At 38.3% G+C, this 20,105-nt stretch overlaps 2 protein-coding genes across 2 annotated transcripts; both read left to right on the top strand.

Moving 5' to 3' along the window:
• Positions 1 to 306: 306 nt before the first annotated feature.
• On the top strand, positions 307 to 9,963 carry LOC135649817 (dolichyl-diphosphooligosaccharide--protein glycosyltransferase 48 kDa subunit-like). Its single transcript, XM_065168666.1, has 13 exons — positions 307 to 669; positions 835 to 971; positions 1,068 to 1,193; positions 3,261 to 3,314; positions 3,438 to 3,551; positions 5,990 to 6,045; positions 6,123 to 6,164; positions 6,765 to 6,840; positions 7,013 to 7,084; positions 7,183 to 7,308; positions 7,392 to 7,496; positions 9,298 to 9,381; positions 9,594 to 9,963. Exons 1-13 carry the CDS (start codon positions 378 to 380, stop codon positions 9,639 to 9,641), a joined length of 1,332 nt encoding a protein of 443 aa, XP_065024738.1. The 5' UTR covers positions 307 to 377; the 3' UTR covers positions 9,642 to 9,963.
• A 2,586-nt stretch (positions 9,964 to 12,549) lies between these two features.
• LOC135649350 (UPF0496 protein 1-like) lies at positions 12,550 to 14,422 on the top strand. Its single transcript, XM_065167616.1, has one exon. The coding sequence runs from the start codon at positions 13,039 to 13,041 to the stop codon at positions 14,206 to 14,208; it is 1,170 nt and encodes a 389-aa protein (XP_065023688.1). The 5' UTR covers positions 12,550 to 13,038; the 3' UTR covers positions 14,209 to 14,422.
• Positions 14,423 to 20,105: the final 5,683 nt, after the last annotated feature.

Below are 20,105 nucleotides of genomic sequence, written 5' to 3' on the forward strand. Positions count from 1 at the left end.
TTTTTGAGACTGTATCCCAAGTTAAAAAAAATAATGTACCAACAAACATATGTAAAGAACGTATAATAAAAAATCTGACTAATTTCTCATGTGTCAGATTTATAATATCTTTTAAGCAATCAAATAATTATCTTTCATGTCTCAAGGTGAAGTGAGCTTTAATTAATTTAAATCCAAGTGTTGAATTAAGTTTCATACATGTCAAATCACACCCGTACAGCTCAGCCCATGTTCCCTGTTTCCTGTTTTCAACTCCCCATCCAGCTCGTAAGAGGCGATCCATATTTAGCGAGTCTTCGGTTCGCCGTGATCTCCGTCTCGCCCCTTCTCCCAAACCCCTCCGCCCTTCCCCAGAACCCTAGTGGCGGTCTGCGGCAATGGCGAAGCTCGCACTTCTCTTCCTATTCGCCCTTCCTCTCCTCCTCTCACTGACCTCCCTCCTCCCCCTCCCCTGCAACGCCTTCTCCGTTGACCGGCCCACCAATCGGCGGCTCCTCGTTCTGGTGGACGACCTGGCGATCCGGTCCTCCCACTCTCGCTTCTTCTCCTCCCTCCAAGCCCGAGGGTACGATCTCGATTTAAGGCACGCCGACGACCCTGGGCTCGCCCTACGCCGGTACGGCCAGTACCTCTACGACGGCCTCATCCTATTCTCCCCGTCTGTCCAGCGTAAGTATCTCTTTCTCTCTTTGATCTATCTTCAAGTACTTTTCTAGTGTTTTAAGGTTCTGTTTTGTGGATTGAAAACTTGAATTTGATGCGATCGAGTGGAAAGTCTTGATCTTTGGCATCGATATGAGATCTATTGCGTCAAATGTTTGGAAATCTGTGTAGGTTTTGGTGGATCGTTGGACCTGGCGGCGGTTCTGGATTTCGTTGACGCGGGGCATGATTTGATCTTGGCGGCAGACTCGTCTACTTCCGACTTGATTCGGGAGATCGCAACTGAATGTGGGGTTGATTTTGATGAGGCAAGTGGTTTGGTATATATGTAAATAGATATATGGATAATCTTGTTGCTTAAATTTATTTTGCCTTGTCATCTAAATCTTGATTGTTGGTTTCAGGATCCTGCTGCCATGGTTATTGACCACACTAGTTATGCAGTCTCAGAGACTGAAGGTGATCATACACTGATCGCTTCTGATGATTTCATCAAGTCTGATGTGATTCTCGGTGACAAGAAGATCGAGGTAAAAATGTTTTTATCTCTCCTCTTAATTGGGATTGGGGCATTACATAATATGTACTTTTGCTCCAGACTTATATGCTGGTACAGACCCATATAAAACTTGATTAAATAGGAATAAGATCTCTGAACAGTTTAATATTTTTGTAATTAGGCACAAAATAATATATCAAGGTTATCTAAAATTAATTATTTTTAAAATCAAGGCACAAAATAATTAATTTTAGTCTGTAAGTCTGGAATTGCCTTCTGTATGTTCAAATTCAAGGACTAAGGTTTATCTAGCATGCTTTCTGAAATCACTACTATTTTCTCTGTATATTCCCTATGAGTTTATTGATCAAAGGCGCAACCACATTTAACAAGTTTCTCCACATATGTCGTATGAATGCTTTAATCAATTTGTCGGTCTCAATTAACTCTTCAGATATATATTTTCTTTTAACTTACATTTTTTCTATTCATCACAATCTATTACTTCAACTCTTTTTTGTCATTTAAAGTTTCAGATAACTTAATCATCTCAGCTGTTTTTTTTTTCATAATGTAAATCAATAAATTTGAATACCTCACTTTAAGCACTGTGCTTCAGATGCTGAGTTGCACCATTTTGATTCATGATTATTTTTGTACTGCTGTATAACTGTAATTCTGTATGTGATCCGAACTCTGGGGACAATATACTAGCTGGTTAAAAGAGAATAAGTTAAATAAATCCATGTAAAATGATTTTTATTTTCTGGGATTCAATTAAGAAAAGGTCCATACTTTAAAGGTGTTTTGTGTTTTTGTGTGTATTAAAGTGAAAAAGTTATAAGAAGCATGTTAGATAATCCTTGTTCCCAAAATTTCGTAGATTTTAAAAATATAAACTTTTTACTAAAACTTTTAGAAAGCAAAAGCCTTGCTTTGTTAAGATATAATCCTGATTGGGAAAGGAAGTTTGGAAATTAGTGATTTTTGGCTATGTCCCCTTTGATTAACAATATGGTAAGGGGAAATCAGATGGAAATTGGGGTGTCCTGACCAGGAAAGCTTAAAGTGTTCATCTGACTCCTTGAATTGCGAACCTTTTCTTTCTTCTATTTTTTTAAACATTGATATTTGATAAGTAATTTTGTTAATATTTTTTATTTGAATTCATTATGAATACAAGGAATTTCATGCTATGACTTTATTTTTTTTTAACAAATTGTGATGTGTCTGTTTCCTTTTCTTTTTAATGTATCCTAATTATTTTAATTTAACATACCTTACTTTTAAACTATAAGATAACTTAATTATTTTATTATAAGAAAACAAACAATACTTTGGTTATTGATTTTTTTGTCATATTGTATAGGTAAAGGACAAAAACCTGTCTGTGTGATTTTTTGGCAGAATTAGATGATAAGTGCCTGGAAAAAAGGTTGTTTAAAGCTTTTGATTTGGCATTTTATGATATTTTGCCACTGGTGGGAGAAATATTTTTTGAGGGATAATGAAGAATATTTAAAGAAGTTTTAGGAAGATAAAATGTAGCAAATCATACAAGTTAAAGCTATCACTGCAGCTATAAATTGCACCAAGTTATGGTATATGACAGAATTAGACTACCTTGGGGGTAATTTAAGTCTTTCCTCACTTCTAACCTCATGGTAGGCTCACTAAATATGCAGATATTAGGATGCTGTTTGAGACTAATTTGTCTTGGGTAATAGTACATTGGGCTCCTTAATGTGGTTTAAGTTTAAATGATTTTAGAGCTTAATGCCACTTTGTGCCTCGTTACATTCACATGGTCCAGTGAAGTTCTAGCAGTTCAGAAAAAAGTTTGTTTCCTGTTGGTGGTTTATCTTCGGATTTCCTCTTGAGCCAGTGATAAATGCTTGACTACCCATATGATTCACATGTGGTGTTAGATAATAACAATGACCCGTTTTAGGTTACTTTTAGGTACTAACACAATGCTTAATATATATTGTTCATTTTTGAATTATACAACAATGGGTTGCTTCTTTTCTAAGTAATTGGCATCACCATTCTTGACACTGTTCTCTGTTTCTGATACTTGACTAAAATCTTTGTGCAGGCTCCTGTCCTCTTCCGAGGCATTGGCCACTCACTGAATACTGCTAATAGCTTGGTAACATCTCCTACTTGTTTATAATGATTCCAGTCCATGACTTTTGCTATATCACTGATTCTCTAAGTCAGATTTTATTGTTAATAACAATTAGCATTTACTGAGCTATATTGTATGCTTCAGGTGTTGAAAGTACTTCCTGCCTCTCCTGCTGCATATTCTGCAAACCCGTTGATGAAGCTTTCAAGTCCTCCCTCACTTACAGGATCTGCAATATCATTAGTTTCTATAGTGCAGGTAGCGTGTTGTTTTAGTTTATTGTTGACTTATGTATTACTTGTCTTCCAAATGCTAAGTACTGAACTATTATGTACTATCACATTCATGGATCTAGATTTTATCTTTTCTTTATAGCCAAGTTTTTTCTAATTTAAGACTTTGTAGTGTTGTCACGGGGCACTTGGGAACTTTCCTAGGCCCTCAAGGCAAGGCAAGGCCTGATTGGCTCGAAAATCTTTGGGCTGGTGAATTTAACTGTCTGGGTGCTTTTGTGGGTTGGTCCAGTCACATTGAGTGACATTGAGTCCAATCCAAATTGAGTCAAATGGTTTGACTTGGTCAATTGATCAAATTCCTTCCCCTACCTACGTGGAGTCGAACCTAGACCAAGCCAAGAGGTTTGGCTCGATCCATTAAGTTAATTAGATTTTATTATCTCATGCTCCCATGACAGCCCTAATTGAACCTCTCGTTGGACTACCTCCCCTCTCATGACTGTTGCCTCCTCCACCCAATGACCTTCAACGATGACGACAGTGATTGGATAATTGCATCGCCTGATGACACCTCCTCTATCCGCGATCTCTCTCCACCAACGATGCAGGCCCCCTCCTCCCCCCTTCTCTCTTCTTACTCTGAGCTCTCTCTCTCTCTCTCTCCCCCCCCCTCCTCCCCCCACCCCTTCTCTCCACTCTCATCTCCCTCTTTCTTTCTCCCTCCCTCCCATTCTCTCTCTTGGCAATGCAACCCTCTCTTCTCTCCCCCTACCCTTCATTGCTTCTCTATCCCGGTAGCACCCCTCCCCCCTTCTCTCAATCGGAGGCTCTTGATTGTTGATTCTGAATAACTAATTACTAGATTGTTACCGGTAATCTTTTGAATAATCACTGTAGTATTAAGCTCTTGAATCGTAGTAGTACCTTTATTTTAGTGGTTAAATGAATGTAATTCAATGTTTTAGTGGTGATATTTTGAATATGAAATGTCATGAAACTTATGTATTGCCTAATTATTATTTTAATTATTATTTTTAGTCTTAATTATATTTTTATAATTTTTATATTAATGAGCATCTTGTTTTGCATAGGCGTGCTAGGACCTAGCACATTGGCTGTTTTGAAACCTTGGTGCCTTTTAGTGCCTGCAGCTTTGACAACACTGCTTTTAGAAACCAAATCTTTGATTTCTTTCTGCTTATAAGTTATGTAGTTACAGTAACTGGGATCACATAATTTCTAATAGTCCATCTTTGCTGTTACAGTAAAGGTACTGCCTAATCATCTGAAATTGGCTATGGTATGGAATGGGTGAAGAACTACACAAAGTATATGCTGTATTTTGCTGCACATCTGCGCTATATCAAGTTTATATCAAGTTTTTTAAAATATGTTAGTTGATGATGTATATTAAGTGTGAATTTGAAACAAATTGAAAATTATGAATGATAAATAGGTAAAAAATGCTATGCTTGGACTTCAGAATTTATAGGCCATGTTATGCTGATTTGGGAGTGTATTTAAGTGACAAATAACCAGAAAAATGCAGAATCTTAGGAAATTTAGTATAACATTATTATGGCTCATATATCATCATACTGTTAATAAACAATATAATTCTTGGTAAAATTAAGTAATGAGGAAGGATGGAACGTGCGTTTTTTTACTGTATTCTGCATCTGCATGCAGATATTTGTTGTCACTTGTGTATTGATTCTTGGGTCTCATATTGCTGTTATGAGGTCATATGGCTAGTGAAAGTAATATGGTTCTTGTGCTGTGAAGTCATATAATCGACTGTAAGTGTCAATGTAACATTTTAGAACACCAGTGTTGTTTTGTCTAATTAAATGAAACAGAAGGAAGAAAGAGAATTATTGATACACCAAATTATTTAAATTAAATAAATAAGTTATTTTTGCTCCTTTTTAAAACCGGTAACAGTACGGGAAGATGTTTGAAGTTCAATTGTTCAATAGCATATGTGCCTCAAGTTCTAACACTGTAATTCTTCCTGCTTTTGTTGAATTTAGCAATCCTTTAGACATGTACTGGAAAAACAATTGCTTCAGCAGCATCTCCACGAACTCATATATAAAATGTTGCTGATTGACATGCTTATCAGACCAACTAATTTATCTCATCTGTTGCTGAAGGAGCTGCCTTGTTTGCATGTGGCAGGAACCTTGGCCACCAAAGTATGCCATTCAGTATAAACACATTATTGGATCCAACTATCTGATATTTGCTTTGTGTTTTGTTTGTCTTATGTGTTAATATTTAAGAATTTCATAATAAAAATGTCATATCTTCTCATAACTTGATATAAGGTTTCATTAAATGGATCCTCCTGGCCCCACATTAGTGGGAGCCTCGTGCATTGATCTGCCCATATTTTTATCTACTGCTATTTACAGAAATTCATTTAATCTATGCTTACCATTTTTATTCAATCTTCAGGCAAGAAACAATGCTCGTATTTTGATTACGGGCTCTTTGGATATGTTCAGCAATCGGTATGAATGTTGTCTCTTAGTTCTAAGATGTGAATAATATTAGTTCTAACACAGATTAATAATGTTGGTTGCATCAGTTTTCTCAAATCTGGTGTGCAGAAGGCTGGGAGGTCTATTAAGTAAGGGTTATTTGTATTTAGAACTTGTTTGCTTTGTTACTAAACCAACTTCTTAACTTTTGTATGTTGTTTCCCTTTTCTGCCTTTCTTTTGTAGAATGTTATTTTAAAAAATGTTTGTTACTAAACCAACTTGTTAACTTTTGTATGTTGCTTCCTTTTCTGGCTTTATTTTGTAGAATGTTATTTTAAAAAATGTTTGCACCAGTTGTTAACTGCCATAGTGATTTTCTGAAAGAGAAAAATTAAATGCCTTCTTGCTCTCTCATTACAATTTCTCCTTTAAAGCTGTAAATTTCAAATGGCATTGTGTAGACAGTATTGATTCAACATCATCCTATTATGAAGAAACCTGTTGAACCCTTCAGCTAGCTTCCCTGCATATAGTTCCATTAATTTTGGATGTTATTTTATGATGATAATTCCTTTTCATAATTATTTGCAAAATTAGATGGATTTTGTTCTTTAGTAAATTCCTGTACTGACCCGTTAGTTTCCTGCATGAGCATTTAGGATATAAGTGGTTCATTTGGTGTAAAAAAGTAGTCATTATTCAGAAACATTTAAGAAACTTGCTAAAGGGAACTTTGCCTTGCTGCAGGCACGAGAAGTCTGGCAATGAGCAGTTTGTCACAGAGATTAGCAAATGGGTCTTCCATGAAAGGGGTCATCTCAAGGTTAAGGATCTGGCATCTTAGTTAAATCAATTGTTCACATAATTTTACCATTAATTTGCTGAATGAAATCAACACAATTGGAAAGTTGTTTTCTTTAGGAATGTTGTTATTGGAGTGGAATTACTTTTATAGAAATTAATTAACATTTATTGCCGAATATTGTTATGTGCAGGCTGTTAATGTACATCATCACAAAGTTGGAGAAACAAATGAGCCATCCATGTATCGGATTAATGATGATCTGGTAATTGTTTTTCTGTGAAAAATTTATTGTTCTGAGTCTGATAAGCAGGGAGAAACAAAATGTTGCTTGCATATTTTTCTAATGAAATTTTGGTGAAGGAATATTCTGTTGAAATCTATGAATGGTCTGGATCAAGCTGGGAACCATATGTAGCAGATGATGTGCAAGTTCAATTTTATATGATGAGCCCCTATGTACTAAAAACCCTTGCCACTGACCACAAGGTACCTTTCAAGTTTAAATTCCTCTGGTTGCAGATGCTAGATATCTCACAGCCGAAGAAAATGCTTTGTTGTCCTTGTCGCAGGGCCTGTATTCAACTTCATTCAAGGTTCCTGATGTCTATGGCGTTTTCCAGTTTAAGGTGGAGCACCAAAAACTTGGATACACTAGCTTATCACTTTCAAAACAGGTCTGTCATGTCTCGTTAGTTGGTTCTTTTCTTTTTTTCTCCCTCATTTTGACCTTCAATATGTTTCATTATATTGCTGAAAGGTTTGTGTGCCGTCCCCAAAGTGTAATTCCTACTAAATTGTTGTTTGATGCTTAAAGCAATCATTGTTCAAGTTTTTTTTCCCGAAAACAATATGGATTTAGCTGTAGAGTACAACTAAACTTGATAAGGCTCCTAGGAAAGTTATGTAGAATTTTATGATCAACTGTTGACCTCGTTGATCTTTAGACTAAGCAAAGTTAGGTATGAAAGGATGACCTTAGACAAGGTTCTAAATCGTGGTCGCGCACTGATATCGATCCTTGGGTGGACTGGTTTGGTACTTGTACGGTGGTGCATACCATGTGTCGGTATGTCCTAGTCCTTCCTAGTATGGGTCCAACCTGCGGAGGAGGAGGCGGTGGAGAAGAGAAGAAAAATAATAAGATGATGTGTGCCAAAGGGGTAGATGAATGAGAAGATGATACATACCAAAGGAGTAGATGGTGGCAGCAACAATGTGAGGAGGTGATAATGGCAATTGAAGGAGGTGGATGCTGAGATGGTGGAAAGAGGAGTAAAAAAGTGCTGAAAGCTGTGTTTACTTTTTTCAACAGCTATTGTGGTTGTCAATAGCTGTTGAAAATTGTGTACGAAAGGTGTGTACCAAAGGTTGAGGCTGTCAACAGCTATTGAGGCTGTCTTTCCACCTTGCAGAGACTGCAAGGTGGAAAGAGGAGTAAAAAACTGCTGAAAGCTGTGTTTACTAGTTTCAACAGCTATTGAGGCTGTCAATAGCTGTTTTCAGCCACGGATAGAAGAAAATTTAAGTGTTCTGAATCAGACTGAGTGAAATTGCTTAGACCATGTGGCAGCTCCTTGTCAAACCAGTAACTGGGCCATATTGGGCAGTGCGCTTGGTTTTTAAAACATTGGCTTTAAACCTTCTTCGTAAGAGAAAGTATATCAGTCAAGTAGCTAGGGTTTAGTTCTAGTACAGGAAGGATCATGTTATTTGAAATAGATTGTTTCATCAAAGTAGGCATGAGCCACCGTGGATGTGATATTGTTTGTTAATTTTTGGGTCACAACACAATGATTGTGCCAGCTGGCATCATCAGCAATTACAGGTACATCTTCAGCATGAAATTATGGTATTGTGGCAGGCAAATCATGTTGATAATGGTGGATGGGTAGAATTAGTACCAGACAGAGAGACAGAAGCAACAAGCACAAAAATAGTTCTTGTTTAAGAAACAGAGATTTTCTAAGTCCTAGCTTGATGGAAGCTTTACTAGCGTACTTATTCTGTATCTGGCTATATGCAACATTGCTTGTCTAGTAAATCCTTATCCTTTTTGCATTTTCTACCTTTTGTGGTGATACTTTATTTGACCTACATTGTTTTTGCTTTCATATTCATTGGTGGGATGACTAGCTACCTTGATAGATACTGTCATTACTTATAGCTCTTCTTTATATGCATCTGGCACAACACTTGGTCAAATGACTCAAAATGGTTATCAGTTGGCAGCTTCACTAGAAAGGTCCTGGTGAGATCACCTTTTGTCATCAGGAATTTGTTTAGAAACACTATAATAAACTTAGGTGTTTTCAGCTAGGTTTTTTTATAGATAGGATCCTTCAGCTCCTGCAGAACTTACTGTTTAACCTGGGTAAATAAAAGCTATTAGCGCTACTGTCTTGTGAATAATTATGATTATGTTGATTCCCGATATAAATAGATAAATCTAATCAAATCTGAGTCATTCTCTTGCAGATACCTGTCCGACCATTCCGGCACAATGAATATGAGAGATTCATAACGACTGCTTTTCCATATTATGGAGCATCATTTTCAACTGTGAGTTTCTTATACCAAATCGGAGAATAAATAATGCTAACCAAACTTTTAACAAGTGATATGCTGGATATATGTCAACTTATAAATTGCTCTGAGTTACAGAGTAAGGTTTGTATCACATGCATGCATGAAGCATAAGAAACTATTGGAGAAGCTGCATTTGTCAATATCTTACAGTTGAATTTGTTCTAAAACCTTTTCTTTTCTGGCAGATGGTGGCATTTTTCATTTTCAGCATTGTTTACCTCTACAACAAGTAGATGCCGCTCCCTGAGATAGATTTGGTAACTTAAGTTTTGGGTATAGAATTTTCAGCAAGACTAGATACCCAGATCAGTCATCGAAATATCTAATTAATGTTTTTGTTTGTTGAATTTGAGCTGGCATTTGGGATTAAAAATATTGTAGTAGGTTGTATTCTGGGTTTTAGGGTTGAAACTCGAGAGTTGGTAAAACAAAGTATTTCATGTCCTCCTAGTTAACATGACATGAGTTTTCTTAAGCATATGATCAGTGCGTTTGATTGCAACTGAGGTAACAAAATGTTTGTGCTATTTATAAGTGATCAGTTTAGTTGTTTTACAGCTTTCTCATCAACTGTCATGTTCTTTTGCCCTCCTACATGCATTTTACCAGCTCCAAAGAAGAGTTTTATTCTCTCACTAGAATGATTACAGTGGTCGCAGAACATAAGATTGATGTTTCTGTATGATTATATAAAAATCACTTGCGTAATATCCAAAAAATTTTTTGATTCATTTGATTATTTTTTTAAATCTTTGTTTTCAAATGTTAAAGCTTTTTTCTCACTATATATATATATATATATATATATATATATATATATATATATATATATATATATATATATATATATATATATATATATATATATATATATCAAAAGAGTGACTTTTTTTCTTTGTGAAAAATCATCCTTCTCCTTGTGCCAAAAAAAAAAAAAGTCAAATAAAAAAAGAAAGAAAACTCACTCATAATTCATGATCTTGAAGATCTTTCAACGAACAATTCCATCTTCCTTGGTGCTCTTTCGAAAAAAAGTATTAAATAAAAGTTTCATTTAGAAAGTCATACTCAAATCAATTAAGGGTTACCTTACAAAGTTCATCTGTGCCAAATTTCTGTTTAGAGTATACGTAGCCCAACCCTTGGAACCTCAGATCACATCTTGGTTTGGTGTCATTCTCCTTGGCAAGTTTGGAAGAATGTCTCAACAGAGACAATTAACGAGCATTTAGTGAACAATGAGGATTGATTCGGTGGGAGGTTGATTGAAAAGGGCTTCTTCTTCCACGTACTTCAATTGCTTTCATCTCAAGTCCCAAGACTTACAGAACCAATTACCCAAATCGTAGAAAAATTTGGTCGACAGTCCAGTCGATGATCGAGGATATCTTTTTATTATTATGTGGTGGATTATCGAATCCTAACCCTACAAGTGGGTGATCGATAGGTTGGGTTAAATTGATTGCCGATGAATCTTTAAATAATTGATATCTTTTGTTAGGCGTGAGCTTTAAACAAATATGGGAAAAGAAAAAAAATTAAAATCGATGCTATATGGAAAAACCTAACATCTTTTTCAGGGTCTCATCTCGTGCAAAATATATTTTAAGCTGGACTCGACCGTAGGAAGATCACAATGATGATCGATTTCAGCGAACAAAAATTAGTATCAACATTAAGAAGATGAAACAAAAGATAAAACTGAATCGTTAATTTTACAAGAACATATTAATAACTTAACAAGACATTACCCTAATGGAAGTATCAATAAATATAAAAGATTAGCTATTAAATACAAATTTAAAATAATAAATAAAATAATAAATATATATATATTAAAAAAATTGTCGAAAATGTGATGCCTCACATTTCACATTCAGTCATCCCAAAATAAACAAAACCTGCCAAACTCATCCTGGAATTTCTGATATCTTATAATTCCAGGGCCAGTTACTCATTAATTCGCATTAATTATTTGGCCTTTACGTAACGTCAAATCTTTTGTTAACAATATCAGGCGCGACGTGGGCGGGACACGTTAAACCAGTCCTTGAAACGTGATCGAGCCGTTATGAACGGAACAAAACGGCACGACCCAAGGAAAGCGACCTACTATATTCTGGGCTCGGGTCCAATTGGATTTGGCACAGAAAAAGGGCACACGTGTCGACGAATCAGCCACCGTGACAAGGCTTAAAAAAGGGTTTGTAGCGGCTTTCCTTTGAGGTTGCTGCTGCTCCACTTCATTGGTGGCCACTTTTTTTGTTTCTATGTTCCCGCTAGTCCGTAAATCCTTTTAAGTCAAAGCATAAGTTTACATGAATAATATATATTTTATGAAGGATAATAAGGGGGTAAAGACGATATATATATATATATATATATATATATATATATATATATATATTTATTTATTTATTTATTTGAGGATCAAAAGTTTCTACAGACTAATACTACGTTTTTAAATATAATATCTACTTTCTTTTATGAATGTCTCAGATGCAATCGAAGGATATCTGAGTTCTATTTAAACGAATTGGTATTTATAATTAATCGTTTAGTTGAAGGACATCTATCATAAAATATTTTTTATAAGAATATTACTGTAGCTTGGGAATGACTTGAGGTTAGTTAATGGCTTGATCAAAATATACCTAGACCTTTAAATCACGCATCACAGTGATCCACATGAGAGTCATCTAACCCTCTAATTCTTGGACTACTTGCAGGAGGAAGAAGAGTCGAACAGGAGCAAAATAAATATATGCCTTTTAACTGAAGCAATCTAAAGAGCATTTATGAAGGGATATCTTTGTTCAGCAAAGTAAAAGAAGGGATATGTTGGACAATCCTGCGGTGAAGCTGGGAAGAAGCAACACCCCCAATTAATGCACACCAGAAAAATTTCCATTAGAGAGGATGAAGGTGACAGAGGTTTGCTTTGAGCTGCGGTCATGCTCGTTACAGTGCAGACTTCACCCTTATCTCTTCTTTACTACACTCCACCCACAACCACCCTCCTTTTTCGTCCCTTTGGTTGCTTTTGTTTCCCTTCCTCACTCTTTTGCTAACCTGCCTTCGGCTTGCTTCCCGCGTCGAAACTGCAGCGAGAGAGGGAGAGAGAGAGAGAGAGACAGATGCTTCGTAAGAGCTCCATTTGCCCACCACCTCCCTCCGTTTTCCTCGTTTTCTCATGCGTACAAGACATCTACAAGCCGGACACACTTCCTCTTCCCTTCACCTCTCTCTTGACATCCCCTGTCTTCCGCATTGCTCTTCTTGTGGCACGTCTCACCTTCTCGCATTGCTCTGCCTCTCTCTCTTTCCCGATCTGAACACCTCGAGGTTCCATAAAGTTCCGATCTTTTCTGGTTTAGTCCTATAAAACATCCATAAGCAAACTTCTCCTTCGTCTCTTCTCGTCTAACTTGTCTCCTAGCGGAGAAATATTTGATTTTTGCTGTTCTTCCTCTCCCTTTGCATCCTTTTCCTCCACAAAAGCTTGGTAAAGCTTCACTTTTTCTTCTCGATTTCTTCTCATCATCGGTTATACTCCCCAAAGATTTCCTTTTTCCTTCTTTTTGAGAGATTTTTCATCATCGCGAAAATCTCTCCTTTCCTTCAAGTTTGATGGGCGCTCACCACAGCAAGAGGCCCGACACGCCGCCGGTCCTATTAGAGGACGGCGGCGACGCCTCGGCGGCTGCCGCGGGTGACAGAGGGGTCCAGGCCAACATCCGGTACGTGGCAGAACTCAGCTCGTACGAGGCCGCCTGCCGCCTCGATCCCGAGCTCCAGACCTTCGACTCGACGCTCCAGCGGCGCACCAGCCGCGTCATCTCCTCCCTCGCTCTCGGAGTTGAGGTCCGCTCCCTCTCCCTCGACTCCCTCCGCGAGATCACCGGCTGCCTGCTCGAGATGAACCATGAGGTGGTGAAGGTCATCCTGGAGTGCAAGCGTGACATCTGGAAGAGCCCCGAGCTCTTCGACCTCGTCGAGGACTACTTCGACAACAGCCTGCAGACGCTCGACTTCTGCGCCGCCCTCGAGAAGTGCCTCAAGAAAGCCCGCGATACCCAACTCATCATCCACGTCGCCCTGCAACGCTTCGCCGAGGAGGAGGAGGAGGAAGACGACAATAAGAAGTACTCAAGGACATTGGAGGAGTTAAGGCTCTTCAAGGCGGCCGGCGATCCATTCACCGAAGAGTTCTTCCGGGTCTTCCAGTCCGTCTACAGGCAGCAGCTGCTGATGCTGGAGAAGCTGCAGCTGAGGAAGAACAAGCTCGACAAGAAGCTGAAGTCCATCAAGGCATGGCGGACACTCTCGAGCATAATCTTCGCCGCCACCTTCGCCGTAGTCATCATCTGCTCCGTGGTGGCAGCCGCAGTAGCTGCACCGCCAGTGGCTGCGGCGCTGGCTGCGGCGGCGTCGATCCCGATCGGGTCGATGGGGAAATGGATCGACTCGTTGCTGAACGACTACCAGAACGCCTTGAAAGGGCAGAAGGAGGTGCTGAGCTCGATGCAAGTAGGAACCTTTATCGCCATAAAGGACATGGATAGCATTCGGGTGCTCATCGACAAGCTGGAAATGGGGATTACCTCGCTGCTGGACGATGCTGAATTCGCCATCAAGGACGTGGGGGCAGTGAAACTTGGGATTGAGGAGATCAGGAAGAAGATGGAGGTGTTCATGAAGAGCGTGGAGGATTTGGGAGAGCAGGCTGATAGATGCAGCAGGGACATTAGGAGAGCCAGGACTGTGGTGCTGCAGAGGATTATTAGGAACCCAGAATGAAAAAGAGGAGGCATGAATCAATGTAGGTGAACTCTATGTGATGTCCTCCTTCCAAAACCAGGATTTGGAGCTACATTTTCTTCTTAGGTTTTGTCATGTTCTTCATCAGATTGTAGTCAGTTTTGTTGCTATGTGGAAAATCTGCATTCCCACCGCAATAAAGCTTCATTGCTTGGACTCCTCCAAAAGATGGAATTTGCTTTTTTGCCTTGAAGCAATCATGTACACAGTCCCCACACTTGATACGATGTTTTTGATCTATGGATATGCATACGGGAAGGATGAATTAGTTTTTTTAAAAAATTATGTCGGTTTGAAAATTCTCGTTCGATGAAAATTAATGTAAAAAAAGAGTTTAACTTGAATTAATAAATAAGTAAATCAGTTTGTAATATGAATAAAAATATAAAATAAATGTAAACCAGATTTGTACTGGTTCGATCGTCGTGACCTACATTCACTACCGATTCCTCTTCACTCGAGGCCATCGGCTTCTACTACCGATCTTCTTTCAACGGACGAAGATCAACTATCCTTACAACTCTTTCTCCTTTTCATACGCTTAGGAGAGAACATTTTACACATTTTTTTTAGACCTCACTTCTCCCTTAGAAAACTACTAACTCTAAGAGGAAGAGACTCTAAATCCTAAGAGAGTTTTCAATTATTTTCTCAAGTATTCTTTCCCCCTTTTCTACTAAATTTCAAGCTTTGCTAAGCAAGAAAGAGTAAAGTATTTATAGACCCCAAATGGCTTCAAATGGAGCAAAAAAAGGTCTTATCTTGAGTTTCTCGAGTCCTGGCGGTACCACATGTTAGGATCAATACGACACTAAGAGGGGGGGGGGGGGGGGGGGGGGGTGAATTAGTGCAGTGATAAAAGTACGGTTACGATTCCAAATCTTTCCGAGTTGATAAAAACATAACGAAAAAATCGTATCGAGAAGATATCGACTTGAAGTAAATGAACAATGCAGAGTGCAGCTAAGCAATGAACGTAAGCAGTAAGGAAAGACCACACCGGATTTATAGTGGTTTGATCATTGTGACCTACATCCACTTTCGATTTCTCCATCGAGGTCATTGGCGTCCACTAATAGTCTTCCTTCAAGAAATGTAGAGCAACCACCTTCTTACAACACTTTCTCCCTTTTCGGGTTTAGGAGACAATCCTTACAAACCTCACACCTCACTTGAATGATTGCAAGACTTAGAAAGGGAGAAGGAGGACACTTAGCACTTTTACAATACTTTCACACCCTCATAATTCAAGATTTTTGTCTATACTTTATTACTTCTTCATGCAGAAAAGAGTGAGGTATTTATAGGCCCCAATGACTTCAAAATAGGAGCTAAAAAATATTTCATCCCAGGTTTCTAGGGTACTAGTAGTACCACCATCAGTACTGGGTGATACTACTGCTTGACACTTTAACACTAGGCTATATCGCAGCCCAGTCTGGCAGTACTATCGCTTGACAGAGTCTTGGAGACCGGGTTCTAGCAGTACCACCACTTGACAATATTAACTATCGGTGGTACCACTACCCAATCTGGGCGGTACCTATTGGGAAATCTTTGGGGATGATATCACATGCGTAGTGAAAGAACAGAAAACAAAATCCTCTATTCCTAAAGATATATTCATCATCGTGCGAAGATTGGTGCATAAAATCCATAAAATAGAAAACTGCGTATATTAAAGATTGTGTTACCCAGGGAGATCGTATATCCTTGAATCCTTGCAGATCTCTAGGAGAGGGTGAAGGAGGCCAAACGCCCTTCTCTCTAGCGATGGTCCACACAATAGGGTTGCAACGACGCTCCTCAAAACTCCAGGCCTACTTTGAGGTGGAGAGGGGGAGGAGAATAGGAGAGGCAAGTAAAAGCTCTAGCCTATGAACCATTGAATCACTTCTATTTATAAAGGTCCCCTATCAATCTTAACCCTAATGGATCCTCCCATATTGGGTATTGGATCTTCATCCAACTACCCAAGCCTCTTAGATTAATGGATCTCTATCCAATAATCTCTTATGGATTTTTATTGGATCTCGTCCATGGGATCCAATAATTCAGGGCCTTATTGGATATCCAATAAGATAGGAGCTCTGACGGATATCTCATATCTGAACCTCTACTCATCATAACGCCTACCATATGTGTGTGACTCTTAAGACCCAATATCGAGTTGGCTATGAGTCATACCTATTAGAACTCCTTCCAGATAATAATTCACTCGACTCATCGATTGCGGATGTACTAGGCCACTACGCCGTAGTCCCCAGACGATGTAGGGGAATCTAATCCATTGGACCTATGTGTCCTTAGTTACCATGTACCTATAGTCCCTCATGCTAGTCATATGTGCCCAGTAAGCCAATCACGTGAGTGATGACACGTGTGACTTGTCATGCAGTCTTTTTACTTATTATATTTTAACATTTATTACTTTATATTACTTGTTGCATATATATATATATATATATATATATATATATATATATATATATATATATATATATATATTGTGATGTCATTGGATTTATGCAATGGGAATCAGATATGATGAGATCATGATAATGAGACCGATTCGCCTTTAAACATAGATCCTAAATAATCTTGGTCATAGGTTACTCGAGAGGGACATTGAGATAACCAAACATACTGGTATGCTGTATACCCATCCATATGATGGATGCAGCTGGTCTTATAGGTACTCGTGTGGAGACACTAGGGATACAGTACAGGTGCATATTGGAGAATGAGTTCAATGATTGATCTGCTTACGGAATACAGGATGGTTGATGATACCTTATTGTCAGACAGCGATTTCATAGTCCTAGTGGTGTATCTGGTCCTTAGACTTGAGACACTAAGGATGTATTGTATGAATGCTCCACTCTTTGATACTAGTCTCAGTTACTATGTACTTATGGTCTCTCATCCATCTAATATCCTAGAGACTATATACCAGGCATGGTGTTGTCAAACCCATACGGTTTCTACTCGAGTCTTGCTCTTAATCGGATTCTCCTGGAGAACTCTTTATCTCTCAATCCGAATGACACTAGCCAAGGATTTGTCTGAGCAAGAACACTTAAGATATTCCTTTCATGACATCGAGAGTGGATGATCCTCTATCGACACTCAATAGCCCTCGTAAGGTTGACTGCCACTTCTGATGACTGGCTGTACTAGATCTGGGACATCCAAACCTATAAGTCTGGTATCAAAGAATGGAGCACTCATACAGGACATCCTTGGTGTCTCAAGTCTAAGGACCAGATACACCACTAGGACTACAAAATCATTGTTTGATAATAAGGTATCATCAACCATCTAGCATTCCGTAAGCGGATCAATCAGTGAACTCATTCTCTAATGAGCACTTGTACTATATCTCTAGTGTCTCTACACAAGCAGCTATGAGACCAGCTGCATCCATTATATGGATTGGTATATAGCACACCAGTCTGTTCGGTTATCTCGATGTCTCTCTTGAGTAACATATGACCGGGATTATTTAGGATCTGTGTTTAAAAGCGAATCAGTCTCATTATCGTGATCTCATCATGATCTGATTCCCATTGTACAAATTCAAGGACATCACAATATATATATTCATATATGCGACAAATAATATAAAGTGATAAATGCCAAAATATAATAAGCAAAAAGATTGCGTATCAAGTCACACGTGCCATCACTCACGTGATTGGCTTGTAGAGCACATATGATTAGCAAACTTCCACTTGACCTAAAGTCAATCACCTATATGTCTGATCCTCATCAGACTCCTATGATGCTCAAAGATAATATGAGATAATGATTTTGTCAATAGATCTACAATATTATCTTCAGATAGAACTCTTTCCACTACTACATCTCCTTGGGTTACGATCTCTCCAACAAGTTGGAACCTCCTCAGAACACTTCTGACGAGACCCGGGTTTCTTTATTTGAGTAATCGCCCCATAGTTATCGTAATATAAGAGAATTAGCTCCTCACTACCTAGCACAATTCTCAGATCTATAGTAGTATCTTCATCCAGACTCTCTCTTTTGCTGCCTCTACTACAGCAATATACTCTGCCTTTGTGGTTGAGTCAATAGTAGTATCTTTCTTGAAACTTTTCTAGCACACTGCTCCTTTATTTAAGGTGTACACATACCCCGAATTCGACTTGTTATCATCAACATCGGATTGAAAACTTGAGTCCGAGTAGGCTACAACCCTAAGGCTACTACCTCCATATACTAGTAAAAGATCCTTAGTCCTTCTCAAGTACTTAAGGATACACTTTACTACTTTCCAATGCTCCAAGCTTGGATCCGCCTGATACCTACTCATGATACTCAGAGCATACGCTATATCAGGCATGGTATATAGGATGACATACATGATAGACCCTATAGTTGAGGCATAATGTATCATATCCATGTTCGCCCTTTCTTTAGGAGTCTTTGGGGACATACTCCTAGAAAGCGATATCCCATGTCTTATCGATATAAGACATCTCTTGGAATTTTTTATGCCAAACTTTTTGACAATGGTGTCTATATACTTGGATTGGGACAAGCCAAGCATCCTCTTGGATCTATCTCTATAGATCCAAATCCCCAAGATATAGGATGCTTCCCCTAAGTCCTTCATAGAGAAGTGTCTAGATAACTAAGCCTTTACTGTGGACAGTTGTCACGCCCCCCCGAATTATCACATTCGGGAAGTGTGACCCTGTCTAAAATCAATAATATTATAATTCATCATCAATTCAATCCAGGATCCAATCTAACAATTTGAGGATACTAAGAATCATTCAAAAATCAATATTCACAATTCATAAACATGTACGTTACATAAATCATAATCCACTTCACTTAGAGATTCACAAAATCCAAAGGCAACTCAACTAAACATCAACCACAACACAAATCCATGAACATAGAAGTATATACAATCACAAAAAGATAATTATTTACCATGAGTTCTTATCCTTATACAACTTAAACTTATCATTCCATATACATGAGCGGTCCTTTAAACTTTTACAACACATAAGTATCAACAGATCCTTAACATTATATCAGAAGTAAAGTTTACTATACAACAAAAACCATCATCCAACAAAATTAGCTCAAAAATCTTCTAGCCTTTCACTGCTTTAACCCAATTCTAGCTTTTCAGTGCGTGACAAGCTACCCTGAAAAATTTATATAGCAACGGGGTGAGCATAAAGAGCTCAGCAAGCGTCTAACATATCCATGGCGATAGGAGAAGTTTAAGCAGGCTTAGTATCAAGTTACAAAAGTAAAAATACAAGTGTTCATTTGAAGTCATCTCATTTGATATAAAATCACAAAGGTTTACCTCGTTCAAAAATAGGCATTAGACATAACAATAGGAGAAAGGAAATTGGAGCATTTCATTGGCAAAAGAAGCATTTAGGCATGTATCAAATGGCACATGAAGCATTTAGGCGCATATCAAAGGCATAAGAGTGTTTGGGGGCATAATAATGATAAAGGAAACACTTCAAAGTATAACAAGTAAATCGAATAATAAACATAAGCTGTATATCATTTTTGATGTAGCATGCATTCCATTTTTATCCAAAGCATAATATGAACTCATAAACAAAGCTTTGGATATCATATCAATAAACATAGAGGGCGCTGTGGGACCATATACATAATGTGATTCATCCATTTCTGGATGACCACCAAGCATAAGTCTCCCACGTCTGGGAGCTCCATCCACCCACGTCTGAGTGAAGTCAATGGGGCCGGCAGAGCAATCGCGGGCTCTAAGCATAACTCCCTTTACCATTTCTAGCAAAGGTTCACAATATCCCACAAGACACCAGAGTACAAAAGGGTAGTATGAACAATAACAT

The sequence above is a fragment of the Musa acuminata genome, chromosome BXJ3-9, assembly GCF_036884655.1.
Source record: "Musa acuminata AAA Group cultivar baxijiao chromosome BXJ3-9, Cavendish_Baxijiao_AAA, whole genome shotgun sequence".
In the NCBI taxonomy this organism is placed as follows: domain Eukaryota; kingdom Viridiplantae; phylum Streptophyta; class Magnoliopsida; order Zingiberales; family Musaceae; genus Musa; species Musa acuminata.